Below are 26325 nucleotides of genomic sequence, written 5' to 3'. Positions count from 1 at the left end.
ATTAAGGGGGGGTTGGGGGGTGGGGGGCGGCTAGATCAATGGAGAAGAAAGGTTGCGTAGGTGGGTGAGTTTTGTTCTGCTTTCAACGTCTTTCCAATTTTTCTAACCTACATGACATCTGCTCATAACCCACCTAAGCTACTACTAATAGTTTCCCTCCTTTCCTCTAACTATAACATAACATAACATCCTCGAAATAAGATGAATTAATAATAAAGAAAAAAACTTTATTTGGTAATTTTATAATTATTAAATATAACTAAAGAAATTCGGTGTCCGGTACCCACCGCATTGGAGCTCCAGCTAATCCGAATTTGCATCATGTAAACCTCATTTAAGGGGCAAGCGCTGCTTAATAGGATTTTCTCCATACTCAGGACTCAAACCCAACTCTGATTAAGGATGGAGGGATCCTATCAATCCCACCACAGATATATTGTTTTGATTTTTCATCCTTCTGTGTTTTAGTAATATTGTTAATACTGTAAATAGTAATAATTACTTAGACTATTTATATTTCTTGGCCATATATAGTTAACAAGTTTAAAGAAATGCTCACAACATAATTTAGTTAATTAGTCATAATGTTTTATACGTACCTATATTCCCCATTAATTACCTTAATATGATCACAAACGACATTGAAGGGTATGATCAGATGCTTGAGGTACTTATCGATCTATCCTTAACTAGATAGTCTCGAGTTCGAGATTTGAAAATGAAGAATTTCTCGTGTTTTACTATAGTAGACATACTCCACGCATATCCAGATTAATCAGGACGGTGTAAGATGATTAAAAGTTTAATACAAAAGGAGTCAACTGCTGAGAGGGGCATTTACCTCTTAGTCATGGGTCGTCTAACAACAATGATGTTGCTAATTAACTAAACAAATAATTGGTGCTGCTTTTTTACGTTCATAATTAAGTTCCAGTCTCCATATATCAAGTCCATAACAAAATATATCCCTATTGCAGCAGCAGGACAGCTATCTTTCCATGATAAGATAAAGAAAAAAAACAGCCCGGTGCATTAAGCTCCCGCTATATGAGGGGTACGTCTTGGAAAGGACCGGACCACAAGGGTCTATTGTACGCAGTCTTACCCTATATTTATGTAAGAGGTTGTTTCTACGGATCGAACTCGTGACCTCCTGGTCACATAGCAATAACTTTACCAGTTACACTAAGGCTCCCCTTCAAAATAAGATAAAGAAAAATATTAATAATTAACAAATAAACTAAGAGATATAATTAGGGCTTACGTGGAATCAGAAATTGGTACGTAATTGTTAATGAAAGCCATCTATTTTCTAAACCATCTTGTTGTTCAAAATAACGAAAATGTGTTGTTGACTTGTCATAAGACTCTTTTCATACTGTTGGCCTAACATTGGTCTTATTACTATATTTATTTTATTTTATGAGAAATTGGCCTCTACTTGAATTATACTCCCTCTATATCTATCTCTGATCAACCTCCACTTGTAAGCAAAACTCAGCTTCTATGTCATATCCGTTTAGTCCTTCTCATGCGTACCAACACCAATAAAAAGTTCAATTCTAACAGTTTCTTCAAATGAATTCGACATTTTATTATGAATTTTAATGAATAACTATAAATTTGGAGCACGGTTTAATTAAGCGCATGGACCGCAACTGAATGACTTTTCGGACTGGGGCCGAGCTAGCATGCTAAGTACGAGTTTGACGTATTTACCTAGTAATTTTGGTTCAAACTTTGGATATATATTTATTGGAAAATTCACCGAATATAAACGTACATATAGTAAACTTCAGCACTCATAATTAACTTTCAAACCTGTATCAGTCTATATATAGTTAGGGAGGATTAAGTAATGATATCTGCATGCATGATCATAATCGACATCATCACTACATGGCAAAAACCTAAGCTTCATAATTTTTTTGATGCATATTTATGTTGGACTATTTCTTGTCTCACCAGTTTTACCTACTTCTTTCTTCACGTGATCAGCTTCAATCCTTTTTAATCTCTTTGATGATTTAAGCATGCATGGAAGTTAACATACGCAAGGCATCTGATCATTTTGAATTTTTGATACAACGATATTTATGGGGATACTTGAAAGGAAAATGCTGAATCTTGAAGGGACATACGTAAAAACAGAGATGACAAATATCTAGATAAAGATTTATGGTGGATCACTCAACTTTTACTTTATTGCACTAAAGTCACTGAATTACTTTTTATAACCGGAACAATCAACTTTATCTAAGTATCATGAAAGTCAATGAACTATTTTTAGTAGCAAAAAAGTCACTCAACTTTGTCTAAACATCACAAAAATTATTTAGTGATTTTTTATGATATTTAGAAAGAGTTGAATGATTTTAAAAAATACTTTAATCCAATAAAATAAAAATTAAGTGACCATTTGTGAAAATAAACCCATAAAAAAGTGATCGACTAGTCATCTAAAAGTGTTGTCACTACCGTTATCCCATACAACAGGTGGAACAACTCAACAATTTTCGGAACTTCCAATTTCGAGGTAACTTGTATAGTCGTACCTAGAAAAAGTTAGCTCGTTTTACAGAGAGTAGTTAGCACATATGTAATTTGCACAAAAGCAATGAAAATAAGGAAATAAAAATGTTACTATTATTTTTACATAAAAATGGTCCAGAAACTTCTAAAGCTCGACCATTTACTTACTAGTTAGAATCCCTTAATAACCTGCTTGTTTAGTTAAATATTTAATGCGTTACCCCCATTAGAGAAGTCATTTTGAAGGTTGATTAAATTGAATTTTAAAGAACAATCATTATTGATGATTCAAGATCATACATATTGATAAAATAATTGCTATTTATTGATTGATCAGATAGTTTCAGAATTATGATTATATGCTTAACAACAAAGTACTTTGAAAACCCACACACGGTGAAAACTTTGTTGTCGTCGGAAGAATGAAGAATATATAAAGAAATTCTTACACGTGATAAAAATATATGACAATGATCTGATATTTTCTTTCTATAATAATAAATAATTATTAAAAAATGACTATAAAGAATATACATACAAAAGAATAAATATTTTTTTTTTGTTCTATATTTGTGGTGGTCCTTTTATTTAGACGTCTATGCACATTTTTTTTTTACTTAAATGTTATGAACTTCATAACCTCTTTAATTTGTTTTTCTCTCCATCTTAGTTTACGTTCAGTGCTCGATCAATTCTTTTCCTCTAAGAGCGAAAAATTTAGTTTTAATATCTAATGAATCTCTTCATAATTTTTTTGGTTCCTCTCCATTATTCAATATTTGCAGTTGCAAAAGAAAATATCATTCCTTAACTTATTACACTGCGAGATATATAAATTAAACTCTAGATATAAACAAACATATTATATGTTAGTGATGATAAGTCTCCACTCAAAATATTGCTTCGACTACGGTCTGCCTTTTTTATGTTCCAATATTTTTTATTTTTTATTTTTATGTTCCAATATTATAATCAATTTTAACTTTTTGAATGATTCTGAGCAAGCTAGCGCTCACCTCGACAATCTAGCATGCCTATGTACAAAATTAACAACCATACAGAGGAAATACACAAGTATTGAATGTAATCATGCATATTTTTATGTTTCCTTTGCAATTCTTTTTGCATATTTGAGAAATCCATATAGATTTACTTTTTACCTGTGTATGTGTGTAGTCCAAATCTATATGTTAGCTTGTCTGTTCATCAGATCGTTCTCTACACATTCTTTACCTGTATTTACTATGGGGTTTGAAGCATTTGAAGATAACTGCAAATTGGCTAACTGATAACTACTGACAGCTCAACCATTTGCTGCAAGTTAAAGATTATTCTGACATTAAAATTAGGTGTCACCTACCTGACCTAATTATCTATTTATCATTAGGAAGTTACTCTTGTCCTCAAGTCAGACAAATTTGTTATTCAATCATCTTCATCAACTTAAATTCCAAGATTTTATTTTCTGTTACCTGATTATAAGTTAACTAATTTTGAGCTTTTGGTTGTTAGGTAGAAGGATGTTAGGAGTAGTTCCAACGTGCATAGGTACATTCCTTTATGTGGAAATCTGTACTAACGTCCTTGATATAATATAACACGTGTGCTGTTTTTTCCTTTAAAAATATTCCCATTTTTTGCAAATACTCATTTAATTTTCAAACACATCTTGACCCTTTATCTATTTTTCAACTTCAAACAAATATTATCCAAACGTTTAGTAAAGATCTTGTTTTGTATCAACTGAAACAATAAATAATATTTACACGAAGTAGTTCTAGCCTAAAGTAGTTTACCACTTCATTTTTTGAAATTTTAATTGTAATTGATTTTTCAAATTAACTTAATCGTCAAAAACAAATTCCTAAATGACTGATGTAGTCCCGTGTAATATATGTAAAAAGTACTATACAACATTCTTTTAGTAACTTTTTCTTTTATAATCGTGGTGTTCGAGACAGCTTACTCGCACCTCGACTAATTTCAAGGGATACTTGCCACCTCTCACCGGCCAGCAATAGGTACTAAGTAACTCTGTCCACCAAGGCTAGAACAAATAAATTGAACCCGAGACCTGACAGTGCTCAACCCTTTTCATTTTCATTATATATAAGTGCGGTGGGGGTACGAACACAACTGCCCCCACTTGTACAATGAGCTTCACAAATTGTACACGCAATGAATGCTTGTACCATGAGCTATATAACTTGTACACTTTATCCAACTATTTTTATATCCCACGTAGACATATGTCATAGTACTTAATATTTATTCTCTTCTCATGTATAGACGTATGCACTTCAAATTTAATTCTCCGACACATTTATTTCCTCCGTGCACTTTTACTTGTTCACTTTTGACTTTTCGTATTCTAGCTGAATATTTATTCTCTTCTCATGTATAGACATATGCAGTTTAATTTTAATTCTCCTACACAAATTTATTTCGTCCGTGCACTTTAATATGTTCACTTTTGACTTTTCACATTCTTTAAGAATTAATAAATCTCACGTGGATATATGTCATAAGATCGAATATTTATTCTCTTCTCATTGTGCACACGTGTGCATTTCTATTTTGATTCTCCGACACATTTATTTCCTCCGTGCACTTTTACTTGTTCACTTTTGACTTTTCACGTTTTTTCTTAATATTTATTTTCTTTCCATGAGCTTCACAAATTGTACACGCAATGAATGCTTGTACCATGAGCTATATAACTTGTACACTTTATCCAACTATTTTTATATCCCACGTAGACATATGTCATAGTACTTAATATTTATTCCCTTCTCATGTATAAACGTATGCACTTCAAATTTTAATTCTCCTACACAAATTTATTTCGTCCGTGCACTTTACTATGTTCACTTTTGACTTTTCACATTCTTTAAGAATCAATAAATCCCACGTGGATATATGTCATAGTCGAATATTTATTCTCTTCTCGTATACACATGTGCACTTCTATTTTAATTCCCCGACACATTTATTTCGTCCGTGCACTTTTACTTGTTTACTTTTGACTTTTCACGTTTTTGCTGAATATTTATTTTCTTCTCATATTGCTAATATATATAAGTGACTTGGGGGTACGAACACAGCTGCCCAAACTTGTACCAAAAGCTTAACAAATTGTACACGCAATGAATGCTTGTACCATAAGCTATATAACTTGTACACTTTACCCAACTATTTTTTAATCCCACGTGGACATTTCTAATATGTCATAGTACTTAATATTTATTCCATAGACGTATGCACTTCAATTTTAATTCTCCGACACATTTATTTCCTCCGTGCACTTTTAGTTGTTCACTCTTGACTTTTCGCGTTCTTGAAAAATATAATATGTGTGTGTCTAAATTACTTGTTCATTTATAAAACCAAAATAAAATTAACCCTTTCTAATAAATATTCTTGAAAATAGTCTATTGGAGAGAGACTATGACAAATGTCTAAGTGGGATAAAAAAAGTAGTTGTTTAAAGTGTGCAATTATATAACTTTTGCTACAAATTTGCATTGCTATTGTTCGTCCTCTTTTCACGTTTAAAGTATTAACAAAGAAAGAAAACCCGTTTTCCTTCTTTGTTAATACTTTAGTTATCTTACTCTTCTTTGCATTCTCTGATTATTGTTTCTTTACATTTATAAAATGTATTACTTTATATTTTCATTTCGGAATTAAAATTTGGTAATTTACTATATAATATATCACATTTCTAATATGTCATAATACTTAATATTTATTCCGTAGACGTATGCATCAGCTTTAATTATCCGACACATTTATTTCCTCATATTTTTTAATTAATTTAATCAAAATATTTTATTAGTTTTGCTTTTAAAAAATCCAACATATACAACAATGGTTCTTATGCTTGGATTTGAACGATGCTTAATTGATTGAGATGAATATTAACTTGTCGGCATACATATAAGATATTAAACAATTTAAAAGAAAAAATCTAAAATCAAAATATTGATTTTCCCTCGAACTTCTTACTAATTTTCCTTTTCACATTGATGAACAACTTTCATTGTCATGACTATGACACATTTTTAAAAATTATTTACAAAATATAAACCTTAAAGACAGGTTAATTAAAGTGAATAAACATGTAATGCACGGGCATATACGGCTAGTTGACCACTAAGCCACACCGCGGTCTTTTTAGTAACTTTTTCACAAGCTTTCCTGTTTGGATGTACCTACTAAACCAATATTCCAACAATCCGGAAAAGTTATGATCGAAGTATATTTGAAATCCGAAGGAAACACAGAGAAAGGAAGCAAGTCAAACAAAGAAAAGTTTCAGAGAAATGAAAGCAAGTCAAACAAAGAAAAGTTTCAAAAAAGATAATTGTCAGAATACGTTCAAAGATACGACATTGATGGAACTCTAATCTAAATTGCCAGATATGCATTATCTGTCTAAAATCCGTGAGACTACACATAAGATGCTGAAATTGGGAGGTTGGTTTAGAATAGAGTTAAGTTATATAAGCCTTCAAAGCGAGTAAAGTAATTGTACTATCAGGACACTGAAATTATATTCTAGCAAGTGGAGGTAGATGTCTCTTTAATCACTAACGCATTAACACAAATGCACGAACGACCTTATCTTTCGGCTTAATTAAGTGTGGATTAGTGCAATAACAAGTCGGCCAATGGTAAAAACGTTTTGTACCATTCAGATTTGACTGACAGAGCAGATTTAATCATAAAAAGAACTGACCTTAAGAGAGATGTGGAAAAAGTCGTCCTAATTATTCAATATATACCAAGAAAATTGTGCCATCTTACACGAATATGTTTAGGATTTGATGTCGTCCAGTTCCAAAAGTCACAATATGCTGAATTCAAATTTCAAGTCACAACTGAAAAGCTACACTAAATTTCAAAACCTAACACGAGGAAAAAAAAAAGGATGAAAATTAAGTTCGAATTATTGATATCTAAAACAATTGAGCTAAAAAATTTACTTATTCAGGAATGAAGAAGCTACTAAAGAAAAAAGAAAAAAAAAAGAAAAAGGAATGAAGAAGCTACTAAAATGCATCATGTGTTTGCACGAAAAAAATGTTTCTCTGAACTACGTTTCTCATATCCTTCTCACATAAGATAGAGAAGGGGAGTAACTACTTTAGAAACACAATCGGACCTCTCTATAACAACATCCGCATAAATCACCTGAATTAACTAATGAGAACTTTCCTGACCTGAGTATTGGAGCTGCTAGGAATAAAAATGGGTCAATAGTGAGAAAAGAGAATGGGGTTAAAGCTGTCCCTTCGGATAAAGGGGACAACCAACCACCTTCTCTATGACTTGGTTATTCTGGAACATAAGGGGGCTAAATAAGAGATATAAACAGAAAGAACTCAAGAATTACATGGTGAAGCATCATGTAAAGCTTGCAGGCTTGATTGAACCTCGAGTAAAAGCCCCCAAATCAATAAGAGTGTTAAAGAGTATAATGAATGGATGGGAGATGCACAATAACTATCTATCAGCTGAAAATGGAAGGCCATGGCTCATATGGACGAATTATTATACGGTAACAAAGCACAGAGAAGAGGCTCAACTGCTACACGGCACAATAGAGGGAACACAGAATGATTTTGAAGGACTGATTACAATTATATACGGATTCAACACTGTCATTCAGAGAAGACAATTATGGCAACAACTAAAGGAAATAGCACATGGACATAACCAACCATGGATGATTTGTGGTGACTTCAATGCACTACTACACATAAATGACAGGTTGTTTGGGAATCCAGTGGCTTATGCAGAGGTAAAGGAGTTTTCTGAATGTGTACATGACTTGCTACTAAATGAACTGCCTTGGATAGGGGAATTCTACACATGGACAAACAGGCAATCTGGTACAGACAGGATATGGAGCAGGCTTGATAGAGCTTTTGGGAACCATGAATGGATGATACAATGGGGACACCTGAAAATAAACTATGATCTCCCAAATATATCCGATCACTCCCCAATGTTATTGAAAGTGCAAAGTGCCTCACAAAACATCAAAATACCTTTCAGATTTTTTGATGTTTGGGCAGAACACAGTGATTTCTTAACAATAGTAGCTGCAGTGTGGCAAAGGAAACTTCATCAAAATGCAATGAGAAACATCTGGCTGAAACTGAAGGCACTTCAGCCATATTTTAAGCAACTGAATAACTCTGCCTATAAGGCTACGACTCAAAGAATTCTGAAAGCCAGAGCTGACCTTGAAGATGTGCAAAGCATGATGAATACAAACTGTTCTGACACACTGATTGCACAAGAGAAAAAGTTGCTACAAGACCTGGAGAAATGGTCAATGGTGGAAGAAAGCATTATGAGGCAGAAGTTCAGGGCAATGTGGATGAAGCTGGGGGATGCTAATACACATTACTTTGCCGCTGTTATGAAGGAAAGAAACAATAGAAAGCAGATTACTACTATCACTGACGGTAATGGAAATAAATGCACTGATCCTAAGGAAATTCAAGCAAAAATGGTGCGATTCTATAAAAGTTTGATGGGGACTGCAGCCCCTAACTTACCAGCAGTAAATAAATTGATTATGAAGAGAGGGCCAAGGTTGAATCAGAGACAGAAAATGGAGCTATGTAACCCCATTACAGATGAAGAAATTAGAAAAGGGCTTGAAACCATTGGCACCGACAAGGCCCCTGGCATAGATGGATACAATGCCATATTCTATAGAAAGGCATGGCCCATTATTAAGCATGAAGTGACAGAAACGGTGAAGGAGTTCTTTCAAACAGGAAGATTGTGTAAGGCAGTTAACTGTACTACTCTAACTTTGATCCCAAAAGTTGCTGAGCCAGTAACTGCAAAGGAGTATAGGCCAATTGCCTGTTGCATGGTGCTATACAAAATGATTTCAAAAATCCTAACTACTAGGCTACATAGAGTGATGGCAAGTATTATATGTGACACACAAGCAGGATTCATCCCAGGGAGAAAGATTGGGGATAATATCCTAATGGCCCATGAATTAGTCCACTCTTACTCCAGGAAAACATCTCCCCTAGGTGTATGGTGAAGATTGATCTGCAAAAGGCGTACGACTCTGTGGAGTGGCCTTTCCTGGAACAGGTAATGCATGAATTGGGATTTCCTGCACAATTTGTGAACTGGGTACTTGAATGCGTCAAGACAGTCAACTATACAGTCTTGATAAATGGGGATTCTTCAGTTCCATTTGAAGCAGCAAAAGGCCTGCATCAAGGTGACCCACTGTCCCCATTTCTCTTTACTATTGCCATGGAATATTTAAGTAGAAGCTTGGCAGGACTAAGACAGGCTAGAGAGTTTAAATACCACCCCAAATGTGTCAGGCTTGCCATTACACACTTATGTTTTGCCGATGACTTGTTGCTATTTGCTAAAGGAGAGTTAAAATCAGTCACTGCTTTACATGAATGTTTTTTGCACTTCTCACAAGTATCAGGACTCCAAGCCAACCAAAATAAGAGTTCGATATACTTTGGAGGAGTGGAGCCAACCGAGAAAGAGAAAATCTTACATTTCCTAGGCTACTCAAGTGGAAATCTGCCATTTAAGTACCTAGGCATCCCCCTCTCTACAAAGAAATTGACACTCATGCAATGACAGCCACTAATTAACAAGATTATCGCAAAAATCACCTCTTGGACTGCAAAAAAGCTCTCCTATGTTGGTAGGAGTCAGTTAGTTCAATCAGTGCTATTTGGGATGCAGTCCTATTGGGCCCAAATCTTTACCATTCCTACCACAATCATCAAGATCATCGAATCCTACTGCCGAAGCTATCTTTGGTTAGGAGCAAACTCTATCACCAAAAAAGCCTTGGTTGCTTGGAGTCGAGTCTGCACCCCAAAAGCTATAGGAGGACTTAACTTGATAAACCTGGAACTGTGGAATACAGCAGCAATAACAAAAACATATTGGGACCTAGGCACAAACTTGACAAATTATGGATCCGATGGGTACATTCATACTATATAAAGGACCAATCATTCTACACTATGCCTGCCCCCAAACAAGGATGTTGGATGCTTAGGCAAATCTTTGAAGCAAGGAGTAAACTGGACACCGTGAACAGGCTAGTAACCTCAAGTAAAAGCATCATCAGTCAGTACTATAAATAGCTGTTTGGAGACTATCTCAGGGTCCCATGGAAGTGTCTCATGTTCAGGAATGATGCTAGGCCAAAAGCAAAGTTCACCATGTGGCTACAAATTCAATAAAGGCTGCTTACAACAGATAGGCTCACCAGGTGGGGAATTGAAGTGGATACAAAATGTGTTTTCTGCAAAATCCAGGATGAAACAAATGACCATATATTCAAGCAGCGTGATTTTGCCAAGAAAGTGTGGTCTCGGCTGCAGGACTGGTTACAAAGACAAGTACCTGATACTTTGAACTGGGAGCAGTATAAGCTATATGTCATTGCCAGCTCAAAAGGCAAATCCCAAAAAGCTCAAATAAAACAAGTTAGTTACTAAAAAAAAAAAAAACATCCGCATAAATCTAATACTTCTGTATAACAGCTAAATTGTTTCGGAACTGATCTTTTGTGTTATATTTTACTTCTCTATAACCGCATTTCATCTATAACAGCAACAACTAACTTTATAACAGAACGGTCTTTGTAAAATTACCTCCCATTTAAAAACAATATTATTTTTTTGCTAATATAATAATTAACCATCTTTATAAAAATAAACTATCTATAATTACCAATAATTAGTGTAGAGATTTTGACCATATAACAACAATGTTATTTTTTTGTTAATATTAAAATTAACCATCTTTATAAAAATAAACTATATATAATTACCAATAATAAGTGTAGAGGTTTTGACCAAATATTTTATTTATAGTTTAATATACTATATTTACGAAAAAAATATTGCATATGAATGCATAGTTGTAATATGAAAATATCATTGTCTTCTATTTTTATTTATAAACAATTTTCAAGAAGGAAAACAAGCGTTATATCACCACTAAGAGATTGGAATCTAGGAAACAAGCTACAATAATAAAAAAATTCCATCAATCTTGAAAGAAATTAATTTACAAGTAAAAAATTCCATCAATCTTGAAAGAAATTAATTTACAAGTAGATTTAAAATGTGCGCCTTAGAGCTTAAACTTTATACATTTAGCTATAAATTTATTGAAATTGTAGTAACTTTTTTTAATGATTAGTTAGTATGCATATCTTTGAGATTTAAAAATTGACAAGCCATTTTTTTGCACGGATTGCCCTTCTTTTGGGGTGGTCTTTAAATTTTGCCCTCATATTGTGTTCTTTAAAAGATTAGTTATTTTTTTAATTAAAAATATGCCCGTAGGTTCCTTAAGGAAAATTAAAACTTTAAAATTACTTTGCCTTGAGACTTTTTTTTTTTTTTTTTTTTTTAACTTTTATAACACTTTTGGTTTAAAAAAAAAATAGATTTTATGTATCTTTTTTGCCTATAAGAGCCAATTATTATTTAAACGTCAAATGTTGTTATAGGTGTATAACAGTCATTCTCTATAACAACCAAATACATTCGCATAACTTTACCCAATGATGCTATTATAGAGAGGTTTGACTGTATTTACTAACTTATAAAAAAGGCAACTTTACAAGTTTTTTTTTTTTGAACTAAATTTTCGTTTTTATCAAGAAAACAAATTACACAAAAAGGAAAGTTTTGCTCCATAAGACATAACTAAACATTGTAACTTTAGTTTTTCCGGCATAAGACTCCTAAAGGAGTGACAAGCCATTCCTATGCTAAAGAGGGATTAAAGACCCCTTTTCCGAATCAGCTTACAAGAATAATAGCGCAAGCCAACAAATGGTTTCTTCTTCCACGAGAGATTCATCATTTGTTCTGAGGCAGTAGTCAATACCTACTTTCTTCCTCCTTATCACTTGACAGGTACTTACATTCCTTTTAAACCATTAGTGCAAGGCTTGTTTTCGTCTTTTATTTCCACTGTAGGAATTGAAAAATAAAATTAAACAAAAAAACCTTTTCGTGAAACTTCAAATGGTTATCAAGCAAACTTGCATTAGACAGAGATATCCAATTCTGCCTTTCAACTTCAAGGTTAGAAGAGGAACCGATTAACATTTCTTAAATTTAAAGTTTTCATCCATCTAAGATTATTTGACTTAGACAATCGACTGATAATAAATGAGTTACAACCTGTAAGAATGAGTATACTACAAGCTTAATAATGGAGTAGACTATGACATAAATTAGTATACAGAACCATCATATAGACGGAAAAAGATAATGAAAGAGCCAAAAGACAATTGAGACTAATTTAGCCACCAAAGAGTTAATCACTAAGCTAAGATGCCAGCTTGAAGTTGATGCTTACAAGTTACAATGCTGATAATTCTACTTCCTGATTGCACGGCCGGTATGCCACAAATGTGCCATCATTTGAGAAGGAACCAGGATTAAAGCATGTAACTCCAGTGTACCTGAAAGCTTTCTGCTCACTTTTGTCCCCCAAAACTATCTGTTTGGAAATATCAGAAAAACTTTTATCAATTACAATTAGTTCAAGAGCGTATCCTGTTATCAATTTCAGGTCATAACAGTGTGAAAAATAGAGAATAACGTCTTCAACTTGAGACAACATATAAACTATTTCATCACATGGGGGATCTGTGAAACAAGATCATAGATTTCACTCATGTTTCTGCAATCACCACCAAGTTCAGAGTAGATACTGATGATTTAAGATCACAGCTTTTAAATAGGAAGGCGTACATGCATTGTCTGATGGAGGAATACAGGTTTTGAAGAAACTGCAATTTCTACAAAACCTATATATAGAAGAAAGAGGAAAGTACCGTATGCGGGGTTGGATAAAGGTGTAGACCGTGATCATAATTCCAGATAATGGGTTGAACCGTCAAGGGGAGGGGGCAAAGATGGCTTTGATGTATGATAGTTGCAACAAGCTGCAAGAAAAACAAAAAAATTAGCACATCCTGAATTTCACGACCTGTGCTACCAAAATAAATCCAAACTTTGAGAATATGAAGACGGAGTTTACATGCTCAAATGGATCACTGGTTTCTTCCGTTGACGGAGGTATTAGACATGACCTTCGCATTCTATAAAGCATATCTTGGCGGAATAGCACAATGTCTTGGGTGTAAAACCTGATTCTGTTCGACATGAAAAGTTAAGAAGGCATCACTTCATCTATAATACAATACGCTAACATTTCAGCAGAAGATGCAATCCTTTGTGGCACCTGAACACCCAAAGTGCACACAACATTACATAACATGAGTGATTACTGGATGACTTGAGGATTTTAATTGTGCTCATTTTGATTGGTATCTAAATGTGAACTACACATTTGCATTAATTGTTTTCTTTTTGTTTAAAAATTTGAAAAAAAGGCTCAAGCTCTCGTTGTTTAATTCAAAAGTCAGCGTGCAGCAAACAAAGGATACCTGCATGGGTTACTGGAGAATATTGCATTCGGAACATACTTCTGAAGTTCTTCAGTTAGGTATTTAGGCAAAGGACATCTGGGTAAGGCTGTTGAAGGACCTGGAGAAACAAGAGTAAAGCTTCTCGTTATTTATTGAGTTGGTAGAGAAGCTTAAACGACAAATTGTGATGATTTAAAAACACACCTACATCATCAGGACCAGGGATAAAAAGAAACCGACTATGATCTTTTAGTCGTTGGTGCGATGCAATCATTTGTCCAAGCTTTCCAAACTGAACTCTGTATATTATGTTGATTTGTCACTTCCTTTACCAACAAATAACCATAGCAGTAACACAGCTAAATTTTAAACTTTCACTTGCCTGAGACTTGAGATCGACTTGAATGAAAGATTGAATGGCTGAGAGCAGAAATTTCCCATGAAGACAAATAAAGAAGGAACCACCTCTACACTTTCATAACCATTGAGGATAGTCTCCAGATTTTCCAAAGTCTTCTCTAAGGATAGGGGAGAATGGTGGATTAGGCAACCATAACCAGACCAAGCGTATTAAAACAAGAAAGAGAGGGTTACAAAGAAAAAAGAAAAAAAAAAAAAAAGAAAGAAAGAAGCATATATACCTCCTCACTGTCCAGCCATATATCAGATAGTATAACAAACATATCATTCACAGCTTTTTTCTCCAGCTCTGCAAGTCTCAGCTGTTCCAGAAGTTAGGGAAGCTTCATATCAATTTTTGGCTACCATGAATAGTTTTTGTCATGGTATTTTCAATTTTTCTATTATTGAAACCAAGTAAAAAAGGATACAGTTTCCTCTTTGGTAAGAATACCGCCACCAAAGAAGTCTAATCCTGAAAAGAATGCCATCGACTTTTCTCTGTCCTCTATTGGAGGAAATCCACATGTTCTGACCTGCACAATACTTCAACAAATTAGCTATAAATCAAACCACCAATCATATTAAGTTATCAACATATCCAAAATCAGCCCAAAATTTTTGACATAAAATCTGATGTGGTGGCTTATATCACTTTCGGTACAATAATTGCCTAAAGTTGCTAATTCGTGAACAGTCACGTCAGAATAAAAATTACTAATGCACGCCGGATTTGGCAAGCTTTGAATTGGCAGGTACAGAATCAGCTTTGGAAAGCTTTATTGATCTTGTTCTTCACTTGTAAGAATAGGAATATAAATCGGTTTTTAATGAGCAGAACTCACTTCTTCTGCAGTTACTTCGTCAGTTGTTGATAAGAAACTAAAAGTGGAGACCATTGAAACTACACCACGAAGTATGAAAATTAAGGTTGCTGCTGAATACGTATTCTCAAGTATTTATCTAGTTCAAACTTGTATGCAAAGAACAGATTGAGTACAAGAATTGACCTGAAAAACACCATCCAACTGCATTTCACCCTCTGCCAGGACAATTGTATTTTCCACAAAGAAACCTGTAGTTATCTTGTACTGCAGGTTAAAGATAATACAGCATGTAATTGCCAATACTGTACCTATAAGAGCACAATTTACGAGCACCGCCATCTACAAAGAGGGAGCGGATTCAATGTGCTTTCATTCTATAATAAGATGGAGCACATCCAAGGCGTAATCCACACATAAACATGAAGTGAAATTGTAAAACAGTAATACTAATTACAGGAGTAAACACTTGAAGCAAACTGCAACCAAGAGTTTTAGGAAAAACCATATCTGATATAAGCAAATGGTTAGGTTTCTAAGACCACTAAACAACTACAACAACAACTAACCCAGTATAATCCCACAAGTGGGGTCTAAGCAGACCAGACCTCTACCTTTATGGGATAGAGAGGCTGTTTCCGATAGACCCTCGGCTCAAAAGAAATGTAATCGATGCAAAAACGTAGGGAAGAAAAAAAGGGACAGCAAAATAGCAAAATGAACAAAATAAATGCAGTAACATATATCAATGCACATTAGCGAAAAATAAACTACGCGACCACCCTAAATCATACGATAACGACTCTATTACCTGCTAACTATCTACCCTAATCCTCGACCTCCACACCCTCCTATCCAAGGTCATGTCCTCAGTCAATTGGAGCTCTATCATGTCCTGTCTAATCACCTCCCCCCAATTCTTCTTCGGCCTGCCTCTGCCTCTCCTAACTCTTGCTATAGCCAACCTCTCACACCTTCTCACTGGTGCATCCTCGCACCTCCTCTTCACATGTAAAGACCACTAAAGAACTAAACCAAGATAAACAATCATTTCGGTGACAATTCAACATCAGAAGAGAAAAACATGATAATGAAGGACATTAACTACTCAGATTCCAATATACTAGTCTTCTAATTCGTAGCAGTAGCACAGTGGTTGTATCAGCTATCATGAGCAGTGAAATGAGATAAAACATCTGAAAAGGATATTGCACTCGATAAATTTACTTCAACAGCTGCAGTAAGGTCTTCCAAGTAGAAATGACCATCCTCCAACTGAGATATTACTCCCATTATCCATCTTCTGCCTACCCGTCCAACAAGAGATTGAATGGGAGATATCTGCAAACAACCAGTTTCCTACTGTGAGCATCATCTTGCACAGGAACTTGAAAGCCGTAGCTCTGTGATACATCTAGAGATATGTGAATCTAAAGTATTATCATGGTTGCCACTCACCTCACAGCTGCCATACTCAGAAGTAGAGGCATCAAAAGCAAGGGTTGAAAACCGTGGATCACGAGATAATCTCTGGAACAACAAGAGGAATCTATCCTTGTATAAGGTGGCTTTTGCAGAGGCATCACCGTGAATGGGAAGCCTCCCTGTGTGCCTACACACACAAAAGGAAGTCTTCTTTTTACTTAAAATTATAGGCATAGGAACTACAATTATACACAGATCTTTCAGAAAGGTAAGCAAACATGCAGTTGCAGGAAAAAAAATGCAACATATTTTTTGTATTCAGTTATTTTAGGACTGAAATTCTTGTTTTTTACTAAGCTTTGAACAAATACAACAATACCAATTCAAATAAAGGTGTCACTTTTTCCTCAATTTGTATACAAATACAAAAAGAACTAACTTTTCAGATACGTCTATTACTGATAAAAACAACATCAACTTAAACAAGCGGAGAAATTGTCTTACACCCTGGTTACATTCCAATGAAACACTTAAATTCCTTAAAGTTATAGAGTAAAATTTTTTACGATCATGCTCACTAGAATGCTAGTATCAGACTAACAAAAATTCACAAAGTTTTTGTCCTCTTCTTTCAGATTCGTTAGGGGCAATGCAATTAGAGATATTAGCTATCTCTAAGCTATAAATAATGCAATAAATCTCTCATTTAGAAATCAAGTACCCCCATGGGAGAAAACAAACATTTATTTTACTTGTTTCTGTGCCTAGAAAAGGGTAGAGGGAAAGAGATGCAAGAAATACCCAATTCCTAAAGTTGCAGCCAGGATAAAAGGCAAAAAGAAAAGCAATAAATTGAAATTAAAAAAAAAATAGGGAAAAGAGTTGAGTAGCATACTCGTGAAAGTACTTCTTAACAGGATCATATCGGAATTTAGGTACAAGAAAAGCATCAATAACACGAAGTGCAGAAGCAGGTGAACCACTTGAACTAGGGTTCTCCTCAACAGCAGCATCTGCCTCCAATAAAATGCTCACCACTTTATGCACTGACTCCTTATCCAAAATCGAAGATTTCACTGCCAAAACAAACAAATTAAACAATAATTACAACAAACAAAACTGAAAAAAAAAAAAAGTGGATTCGTTGTACGGACATGAAAGATGGTGGAGTTCATCGAGAAGGAGTTCAAGAGCGTCGTCAAAGGCATCGGAAGGGAAATGGTTAAGGAAAGAGAGGACTTCAGGGAGTGCTTCAACTTTGAGAGAGTAACCTCTCATCTTGAATTTTCTCTGTACTTTGTTTCTTATAACTCCACTCATTTTTTCAAGATTTTGGGTTTGTGATTCTATCTGTTTTTCGACTTGTAGTTTTCTTTGTTTGTGGATCTGATATTATCGGTGGTGTTGTAGGCGGGAGACGGCACTGGCTTTAGGTATTGGGATTTTTTTCTATGCACAATTTGGCGGGAAAAATAACATCATTCTTCTACTCTTTTTTTGTTTCCATTTTTCTATTGAAGGATATTCTCCGAGTTAAATGTGATTTTTTTTTTTTTTTGATAAACTAAATGTGAGTTTTTAATACTATACAAGTAGAATTACCGGATGAATAATGTTTTCAAATTAAAGGTAATATAATAGTACTAAATTTTGAAAAAGAAAAGAAATAGTTCTCACTCGAATCTCCATCCCAATTTAAGGACTCGTTTGGCCATGAGAATTTTACTTTTTTCTAGATTTTTTTTTTTCTACTTTATTTGAAAATCAGCCTTTAGCCATGAAAATTTCAAATACAAATTTGGAAAACACTTAATTCCAAACATTTGAAATTATAAATTCTGTTTTCACTATTTTTTTGTTTGTTTTAACTTTAAGTACATTCAAACAACTAAATATTCTTTGCAAAAATTATAACCAAACACAACTCAATCTTCAACTCCAACACAACTCCAACTTTCAAATAAAGTGACAGCTATTTGATTTTCATGGCCAAACGCCTACTAAGTGTCTTAGTTTGACTTGACACGGAGTTTAAGAAATATAGAGAGACTTTTCAATTTTGTGATTCTAAATTAAAGATGTGTGAAGTGTAATGTCTTCCGAATTTTGTGATTTTACACTTGCCATGTATGGTGTTTGAATTGTCAACACACTAAATATATAAAGAGGTATTCTTTTTGGGACAAAAAAAAAAAAAAAAAAAGTAAAACGCATAAATTGTGACGGAGGGAGTAAATCGCATTTTTCTGGCAGCCACCTAAAATAATAGCTGGAAAATATATATTTTTATATATTATATATAATATACATATTTTATACAATAATGTATATTTTTCTATATTTGACTAGCAACTATAGTATAATATTTTTTTAGTCGCCCCCCAGACAAACGTCTTAAAAGCTCATAATCTTTTTCGTGACTCACATGGAGGAGTTTAAATTTTACAATTAAATGTTTTTACATTTATTATGTATTCTTAAAAAAATAACTACATATAGTTATTCACAATAAACGGAATTTGTAACGCAAATAATAAAAGTAAAACATAATTTTTATAAATTACATTGCACTGATTATTTCTACTCTTAGTGAATATTATTATTCCTATAAGGAATCTGTTCTCTGTCCCCACTTTTCAATAATATATGTACCTTTATTACCTAATGCCTCTGATTGTGTTTCTTTATCACAATTTTAAATGTCACACATAATACTCTTTAACTTTCAAAAGACGTTCACAAATTTGCCTTCTTTACGTAAAAATTGTATGCTTTACTCCTGAACCATCCTATAGTCCTTTAGATAGTTTTTAAGGCCCTATCCATGTATAGTCTATTTTATTTTTTGATATAATTAGACTTATCAATTGACTTCAATATCGATCCCTAGCCTATACTAATATGCACACGGAGTCGATGCAAGACTAAGTATTTAGTTTCCTGTTTTACAGTAACTAGAAGAACTAGTTGATTATTAGTGGTATACAGGGAAACTAATTCATTTATCAAAATTATTAAGTACTAGTACTAAATAGAAGACCACTATCTTTTCTGTGTTTTGTCCCCTCCACAAATGCAAATATTCAGCCCCATTTATAATTAAGCAAATTAAGGTATAAAATTATACTTTTGCTGCTTTTACTATTTCACACTCTTTGGTTCTCATTCATCTTTCAAGAATAACGGATCTGTAATCAGGTCAGCTCATTATTTAAGTACAATTTACTACCTCACTTCTTCCGGTGTTTGTAAATCGTACTGTACTTGTTGACAAGCCACATGCACACTTGCAATTGAACTTTGTAAACTTGTTATCTAAGTTTGTAGTTATATTCTAATTACCAAGCATGAACTTTTCATCAGTTAACACGCAGTTAGGCCTTCTCATTGTACTGTAATAAGGTGTAAAAAGTTTGCAAAAGCCTTGGACCTTACGTTGGCCAGTGATCAGAGAGATCCACCAACAAATCATAAGGCACCTTATATACCAATTGTATCCTAAATAATCGTAATGAACATGAACAATAAAAACCTACAAGGGAAACATGTTATAGCAACCTGAAATGTCCTTAACTAACATATATATAGAGCCAAGATCATAAAAGCATTTACAGTACCAACTACATGGAAACGACAGACATATATGACACATACTACAGGATGGCGATGGAAGCGAAGCCCCAAAAAAACAAGTGTAGCCAGAACTAACAGACTCCACTAGTCTTTTTCCCTGCAATTCTCCTCCAATGCTTGATTATGTCTTTCTCAGTCTCTACAATATCTGTGTGAAACTGATGGAGCCCATTACCTTTGTCATTATGCACTTCCTCTGCAGTGACACGAGCAGCTTTGGTGGGCAAACGAGAAGGCTGAGTGTCTAAATCTTTCAGAACTTTCTCAATGTCGGATACAAGTCTCTCTGCTAGGCTGTGGCTGAAATCCTCTCGAATGACAACCCGCAGAACAGCAATGTGTTCAGCATCGGGTGGCATTGTGTATGCTGGGACAATCCATCCGAATTTTCTAAGATGCTCAGACACTTCGAATACTGTGTATTTGCTGCTATCCCTGAGAGAAAATGCTACCACAGGCACGCCCACATCCTTAGAGACAATATCGAAACGCCCCGTTTTTGTGATTCCCTCTGTTAGTACTTTTGCATTTGATATGCAATTCTCCATGATGCTCTTGTAACCCTTGCAGACCAGATACAAAAAGTTCAAAAATTTCATCTAATGAGTTAACTGTTCAGATCCATATTCTTGAAGATAGTGAAAACAAGTGAAGAGTAACGAAATTATAATTTTGCAAATGAGACAGACTACACTGGCGGAAGATAGTGTTAATTACTAGTACTTAATAATTTTGATAAATAATTAGTTTCACATACAAATAATCAACTAGAAATTCTTCTGAATATAAAACGAAACTAAATAACAGAATGCTACATCGGCACTATTAATATAGACTAGAGATCGGTACGAAGTCAATGATAAGTCTAATTATATCAGAAAATAGACTAGCATGAATAGGAGCCTTAAAACAAGAAAATTTAGAATGGATTCAGGAAATGAAACATACAATTTTGCAATGAAAATTAAATTATGAACGTCTTCTGAAAGTTAAGAATATGTGTAACATTTAAGTACGATAAAGAAAACAATCACAGGCAATAAATACATATATTAATGAGAATCAGGACAAACAGAACGAAAATTCCTATAGAATAATAATATTCACTAGAAGTAGACATAATCCATGCGAATATAATGATAAGTAAAAATGTATACTATGAATTGCTAGTCAAACAAAATATACATTATTATATAAAAAACTATATACATATTATATATAATATATAGAAATATATATATTTGCCAGCTAACAATTTAAATTGAAAACAGTAGAAAAAATGCGATAATACTCCTCGTCTGAATTTATGTGTTTACCTCTTTTTTTTTTTTGAAATCTCTTTCTATGGCTAATGAGATTATTAACAGCGTAAATGGCAAGTATAAAACCAGAACCGGTACGTCTATGCCTTCATATGACTATTTAGAACCGCAGGTGAAATCTCGCATAACTGCGAGCTTCCGTCTTGATAAAACAAAACCACTTTCTTCAGCGTTGTATGAAAATGCGATATTTTCACTTTATTTGAAATTTTAATTGAAAACTGAAAAATTAGTTATGTTACAATTATAATTTTCGCGAAAAATATTTGGAAATATTTTAATTGTCTGAAAAAAAATTGAAAATAAATTTTATGGCCAAAACATTTTCAATGAAATGAAAAAATCACAGAAAAAAATAATTCATGGCAAGCGAAATCATAGAAAATTTTTGAAAATCTTCCTTCCTTTGTTTATTTATGAGCGTTTTTGTATTGAAATAAAATGTTAAAAAAAAGTGACTCTTTCTACTCGGCCAAAAACGCAATTTACCTTTTGTAATAGTTTACTGCTCCGTATAAAATATATGTGACCATTTTGTACATAATTTAAAAATGTACTGCCTAGCAAAGCAAAAAAACGTCTCAATATATTATGAAATGGCAGTAATTCTTTTCCTTTTTAAGGTAATACTAGCATTGTCTTTAATTTGAAAACATGTATTAAAAACTGCGTATTTTAATAAAAAAAAAATCTGTGCTTTCGGAAATTATCACTCAATAGAAAATGAAACAAAAAAATGAAAATGATATTATTTCCGCCAGCGCATGAAAAAAATCCCAATATTATTTTCTACAGCACCTATCAGATCCGCAACAAAAACTACTAGAGTCAAAAACAGCTAAATCACAAACCCAAAATCTTGAAAAATAGTGGAGATTATAAGAAACAAATACAGAGAAAATTCAAAGATAGTACTGTCTCAAGTGGCTCTGCTCACTGTGATTTCCTCGATGCCTTTGACGACTCTTAACCATATAGATGAGCTCCTGCATGTCGTACAACAGATATCCACTTTTTCGATTTTGTTGTTATGTGTATTGTTTAATTTGGCGATGTCGATTTTGAATGAAGTCAGTGTCTGTGAGAACCTGGATGAAGTGGTTCACCTACTTCTGCACTTCGTATTATTGATGCTTTCTTGTACACAAATTCCGATAATGATCCTGTTAAGAATACTTTCGCAGTATCTTTTCTATTTATTAGCACCTTTTAGCGCATCTAACGAAGGTAGGTAACATCTCTTTCACTACCCCTTTCACTAGGCATAGAATAGTACTGACTCACAAATGAAGTTTATTGCGTATTTATGGCAGGATAGCTATCTATTGCTTCTAACAATCTGAGAAAGAGGACAGAGCTGTGAGAATTTTGACCCAGTCTGACTTTAGACATTCTGGCAGGCATGATCGTAAAGGGAACGTACACTCACAGAGTTAAGTGTTTCATTGGAATGTAACAGAGGTAGACTGAGCTTCTCCGCTGTTACAAGTTAGTGTTTTTATCAGTAATGAGCGTATCTGAAAGTTAGTTCTTTGTGAGAATGACCTTTATTTGGTGGCATTATTAACTGTTTGTTCAAGCCCAGTAAAGAGCAGATTCCAGTCTATCACAAATAGCTGAATACAATATGTTGCATTTTCCTGCAGCCTTTCGATCTGTGTATATTATGCCACAGAGTAAAGAGACTCCCTTTTGTGTGTCTGGAAGGGCTTCCCGATACCTTATGAGATAGATTCCTGTATTGTTCAAGGATATCACCGTGATCCCTTGATTTTTCAACCCTTTATGCCTCTGCCTCTGAGTATGGCAGCTGTGAGAGTGGCAACCATGACTCAACTGCTAGATTCACATATCTCTAGATGTGAGGCGGCTTTCAATTCTATTCTGAATGTCCTGATGAAGCCTGATTTGTTGAATATCTGCATTCAGTCTCTTGTTGGGCAGACGTAGGCAAGAGATGATATCTCGGTGGAAGGGAATGGTCATTTCTACTTGGAAGACCTTGCTGCAGCATTGAAGTAAATTTATCGAGTGCAGATGTTTTATCTCATTCCTTTAACCGTGCTATTTTGGCACTGTGCTACCTTCTGGAATGAGACTATTATGAGTCTGAAGGGTGAAATGTCCTTCGTTATCATGTTTTCTCTTCTGATGTTAGTGGACATCTTGGTTTAGTTCTTTAGTGGTCTTCCTGTGAAGGAATGCTGAGGATTCCACTTGATGAAGGTGTGAACTTGGCTATAGCTGGGATTGGGAAGAATGTAGGCAGGTGATGACGAGGGCATGATAGAATGCTGGTATGACGGAGAATGGGAATAGGATAGAATTAGATAGTGAATGTCGTTAAGATGAGTATACATTTTGGCTAATGTCTGATGATATATGTGCATTTATTTGTTCATTTTTAGCACAATTTTGCTGTTCCTTTTCTTCCTACTGCATCGATTGGCCACATTTGAGTCTATCGAGAGCAACCTCTCTATCCATATAAATACAGTGCATAGACCCAACTGTGGACCCATCTTTGGGTGTGTTGTTGTAGTTATTTAGTGATGTAAGAACTGGCCATTTGCTGCCAATAGTATGGTTTCCTAGAGCTCTTGGTTACGTTTAACTTCAGAATGTTCACTCATATGAGTAATATTGCTCTTTACAATTTCATATTGTGGATTCGCTGAACTCCATCTTATTTCCTCCAGATGAGCACATTGAATCCGCTCCCTCTTTGGAATGGCGGTGCGTATATGCTTGCTAGGTACAGTATTAGTACATGCTGTGATCTTTTAACCTGCAGTACGATAACTGGAGGTTCTTTGTGAAAATACAATTATCCTGAAGAGTGAAATAGTTGGGCCTGGTGTTTTCAGGTCAATTCTTTAGCCTTTCCCATCTGTTTTCACAATTTGAACTAGATAATGCTTGAATCGTATTCAGCAACAGTATGAACACTCTGCTTAAATTGAGTAATGACCTCACTTTTAGTTTCTTATCAACGAGCTGACAAGTAACTGCAGAAGAAGTGAGTTCTGCTCATTAAAAACCGTTCTTCCTATTCTTTTCGTGAAGAACAAATCAACGCTCCAAAATTCTGTACCTGGGTAAAAACTACCAAATCGGACGTCACGATAGTAATTTTATTTGACGATATTCAACGAATTAGCAACTAGGCATTCTTTTGAGAAATTGACAAGCCACTACATCGGATTTTATGTCAAGAATTTTGACGATTTGAATGATGATAACTATTATGATTGTGGGTTGTTGCCAACTGAACTGATATCGTGCGAATCAGAAAGGTATGGGTACAACCAACAGAGGACAGTGGCATTCTTTCAGGATGAACTTCTTTGAATTGTGACTATTCTTTAGAGAGCTATCGCACTTGAAGTTTCAACCAATAGAAGAGTGAAGTACCATGACAAAACTATTCGAAGTAGCCAAAAGGTAGGCTTCTAACTTCTGGAACAGCTGCAGGCTGAAAAAAGCTATGAATATATATTTATTATACTATCTGATATGGCTGGACAGTGAAAGGCTATATATGCTTCTTTCTTTCTTTTTTTTTTCTTTCTTGTAACCCTCTCTTTCTTGTTTTATGCAGCTGGCTCTAGTTATGGCCGCCTATACCATTCTCCCCTGAGGAAGACTTGCTCGTGAACTATCCTCAATGAGTATGAGTGAAGTTCCCTTGGCCCTGTCTTCATGGGAAGGCCTCTGCTCTCAGCCATTGATCTTTCATTCAGAATGCGATCTCGTAGGCAAGTGAAACTTTAAAATTTAACAATGTTACTGCTATGGTTATTTGGTAAAGTGACAGATCAACATGTATACAGGGATTCAGTTTGAAGCTGAATAAATGATGCATCAGCACCAGCAACAAAAGATCATAGTGGAGACAACATCTGAATACTAAATCATCTGGCTTACAATAGATTTAGCTTCTCTGCCAGCTCCAGAGGAAACACTCTTGTTTCTCAGTCCTTCAGCAACACTAGATATCCTTGCCGTAACTGAAGAACTTCAGAAGTATATTCAATGCAATATTCTCAGTAACCCATGCAGAGTATCCCTTGTTGCTGCATGGCTGAATAGGCTGCTTGGAAGCTTGAGCCTTTTTCAAGTGCAAACAAAGAAAACAGTGTCGCAAATATATAGTTACATTTAGATACAATCAATGAGCACAGTCACCTCCGTCATCAGTAATCACTCATGTTACCTCTTAATGTTATGTGCACTGAATATTCAGGTAACACAAAGGGCCATCTTCTGCTGAGAATATTAGCGTATATGTAGAAGATGAAGTGATGCCTTCTTTCATGTCGAACAGAAATGTAAAGACTGTAAACAATTCCGCCAAGATCAATAACATAGCGGAAGGCCAGTGATCCATTTGAGCATGTAAACTCGTCTTTCATATTCTCCAGGGATTTGGATTTATTTAGGCCATTGAAAATTCAGGATATAATTTTGTTTTCTTGCGGCACTGTTGCAACTATCATACATCAAGGCCATCTCCCTTGGCAATTTGGCTTATTATCTGGAGATTATGACCTTTTATCAACCCTTTCCTCTTTCTTCAACATATAATTTTGAAGTACGTTTCTTCAAAACCTGTTCTGTAGGCGATGCACTTCATTTAAAAGCTGTGATCTCGTCATCGTGCTTCTCTGAACTTGTGTGTGCAGAAACATCAGTAAATCTATGATCT

General features: G+C 34.5%; 2 protein-coding genes across 2 annotated transcripts; both read right to left on the bottom strand.

Annotated features, from left to right (window-relative positions):
* Window positions 1–12660: 12660 nt before the first annotated feature.
* LOC132056155 (DNA polymerase epsilon subunit B) lies at window positions 12661–18128 on the bottom strand. The gene is made up of 13 exons (XM_059448230.1): window positions 17817–18128; window positions 17558–17738; window positions 16696–16849; window positions 16447–16578; window positions 15424–15501; window positions 14845–14949; window positions 14656–14736; window positions 14397–14527; window positions 14219–14313; window positions 14033–14132; window positions 13624–13738; window positions 13418–13528; window positions 12661–13080 (listed from the first exon to the last, which is right to left on the bottom strand). Exons 1-13 carry the CDS (start codon window positions 17980–17982, stop codon window positions 12940–12942), a joined length of 1590 nt encoding a protein of 529 aa, XP_059304213.1. The 5' UTR covers window positions 17983–18128; the 3' UTR covers window positions 12661–12939.
* Window positions 18129–20366: 2238 nt separating this feature from the next.
* On the bottom strand, window positions 20367–26032 carry LOC132057584 (glutamate decarboxylase-like). The gene is made up of 5 exons (XM_059450213.1): window positions 25834–26032; window positions 25672–25728; window positions 25545–25627; window positions 25245–25331; window positions 20367–20858 (listed from the first exon to the last, which is right to left on the bottom strand). The coding sequence occupies exons 1-5, from the start codon at window positions 26030–26032 to the stop codon at window positions 20367–20369; spliced, it is 918 nt and encodes a 305-aa protein (XP_059306196.1).
* Between the last annotated feature and the right edge of the window lie 293 nt (window positions 26033–26325).

The sequence above is a fragment of the Lycium ferocissimum genome, chromosome 5, assembly GCF_029784015.1.
Source record: "Lycium ferocissimum isolate CSIRO_LF1 chromosome 5, AGI_CSIRO_Lferr_CH_V1, whole genome shotgun sequence".
In the NCBI taxonomy this organism is placed as follows: Eukaryota; Viridiplantae; Streptophyta; class Magnoliopsida; order Solanales; family Solanaceae; genus Lycium; species Lycium ferocissimum.
Note: the sequence above shows the minus strand (reverse complement) of the source record. Positions and strands in the feature narration are given on the sequence as shown.

Bases quoted from the DNA above. Each gene is read 5' to 3' on its own strand.
- LOC132056155 (XM_059448230.1), bottom strand. From the start codon at position 17,982: ATGAGTGGAGTTATAAGAAACAAAGTACAGAGAAAATTCAAGATGAGA. The intron at 14,528-14,655 runs GTATATATGCTT...TCCTTAGAGAAG, and splicing joins TATGGCTGGACAGTGAGGAG to ACTTTGGAAAATCTGGAGAC. The intron at 13,739-14,032 runs GTATCCTTTGTT...CATGTCGAACAG, and splicing joins TTCTCCAGTAACCCATGCAG to AATCAGGTTTTACACCCAAG.
- LOC132057584 (XM_059450213.1), bottom strand. From the start codon at position 26,032: ATGAAAGACGAGTTTACATGCTCAAATGGATCACTGGCCTTCCGCTAT. The intron at 25,628-25,671 runs GTTACTGAGAAT...GAAGTTCTTCAG, and splicing joins ACAAGGGATACTCTGCATGG to TTACGGCAAGGATATCTAGT. The intron at 25,332-25,544 runs GTAAGCCAGATG...GGCTGAGAGCAG, and splicing joins GCAGAGAAGCTAAATCTATT to AGGCCTTCCCATGAAGACAG.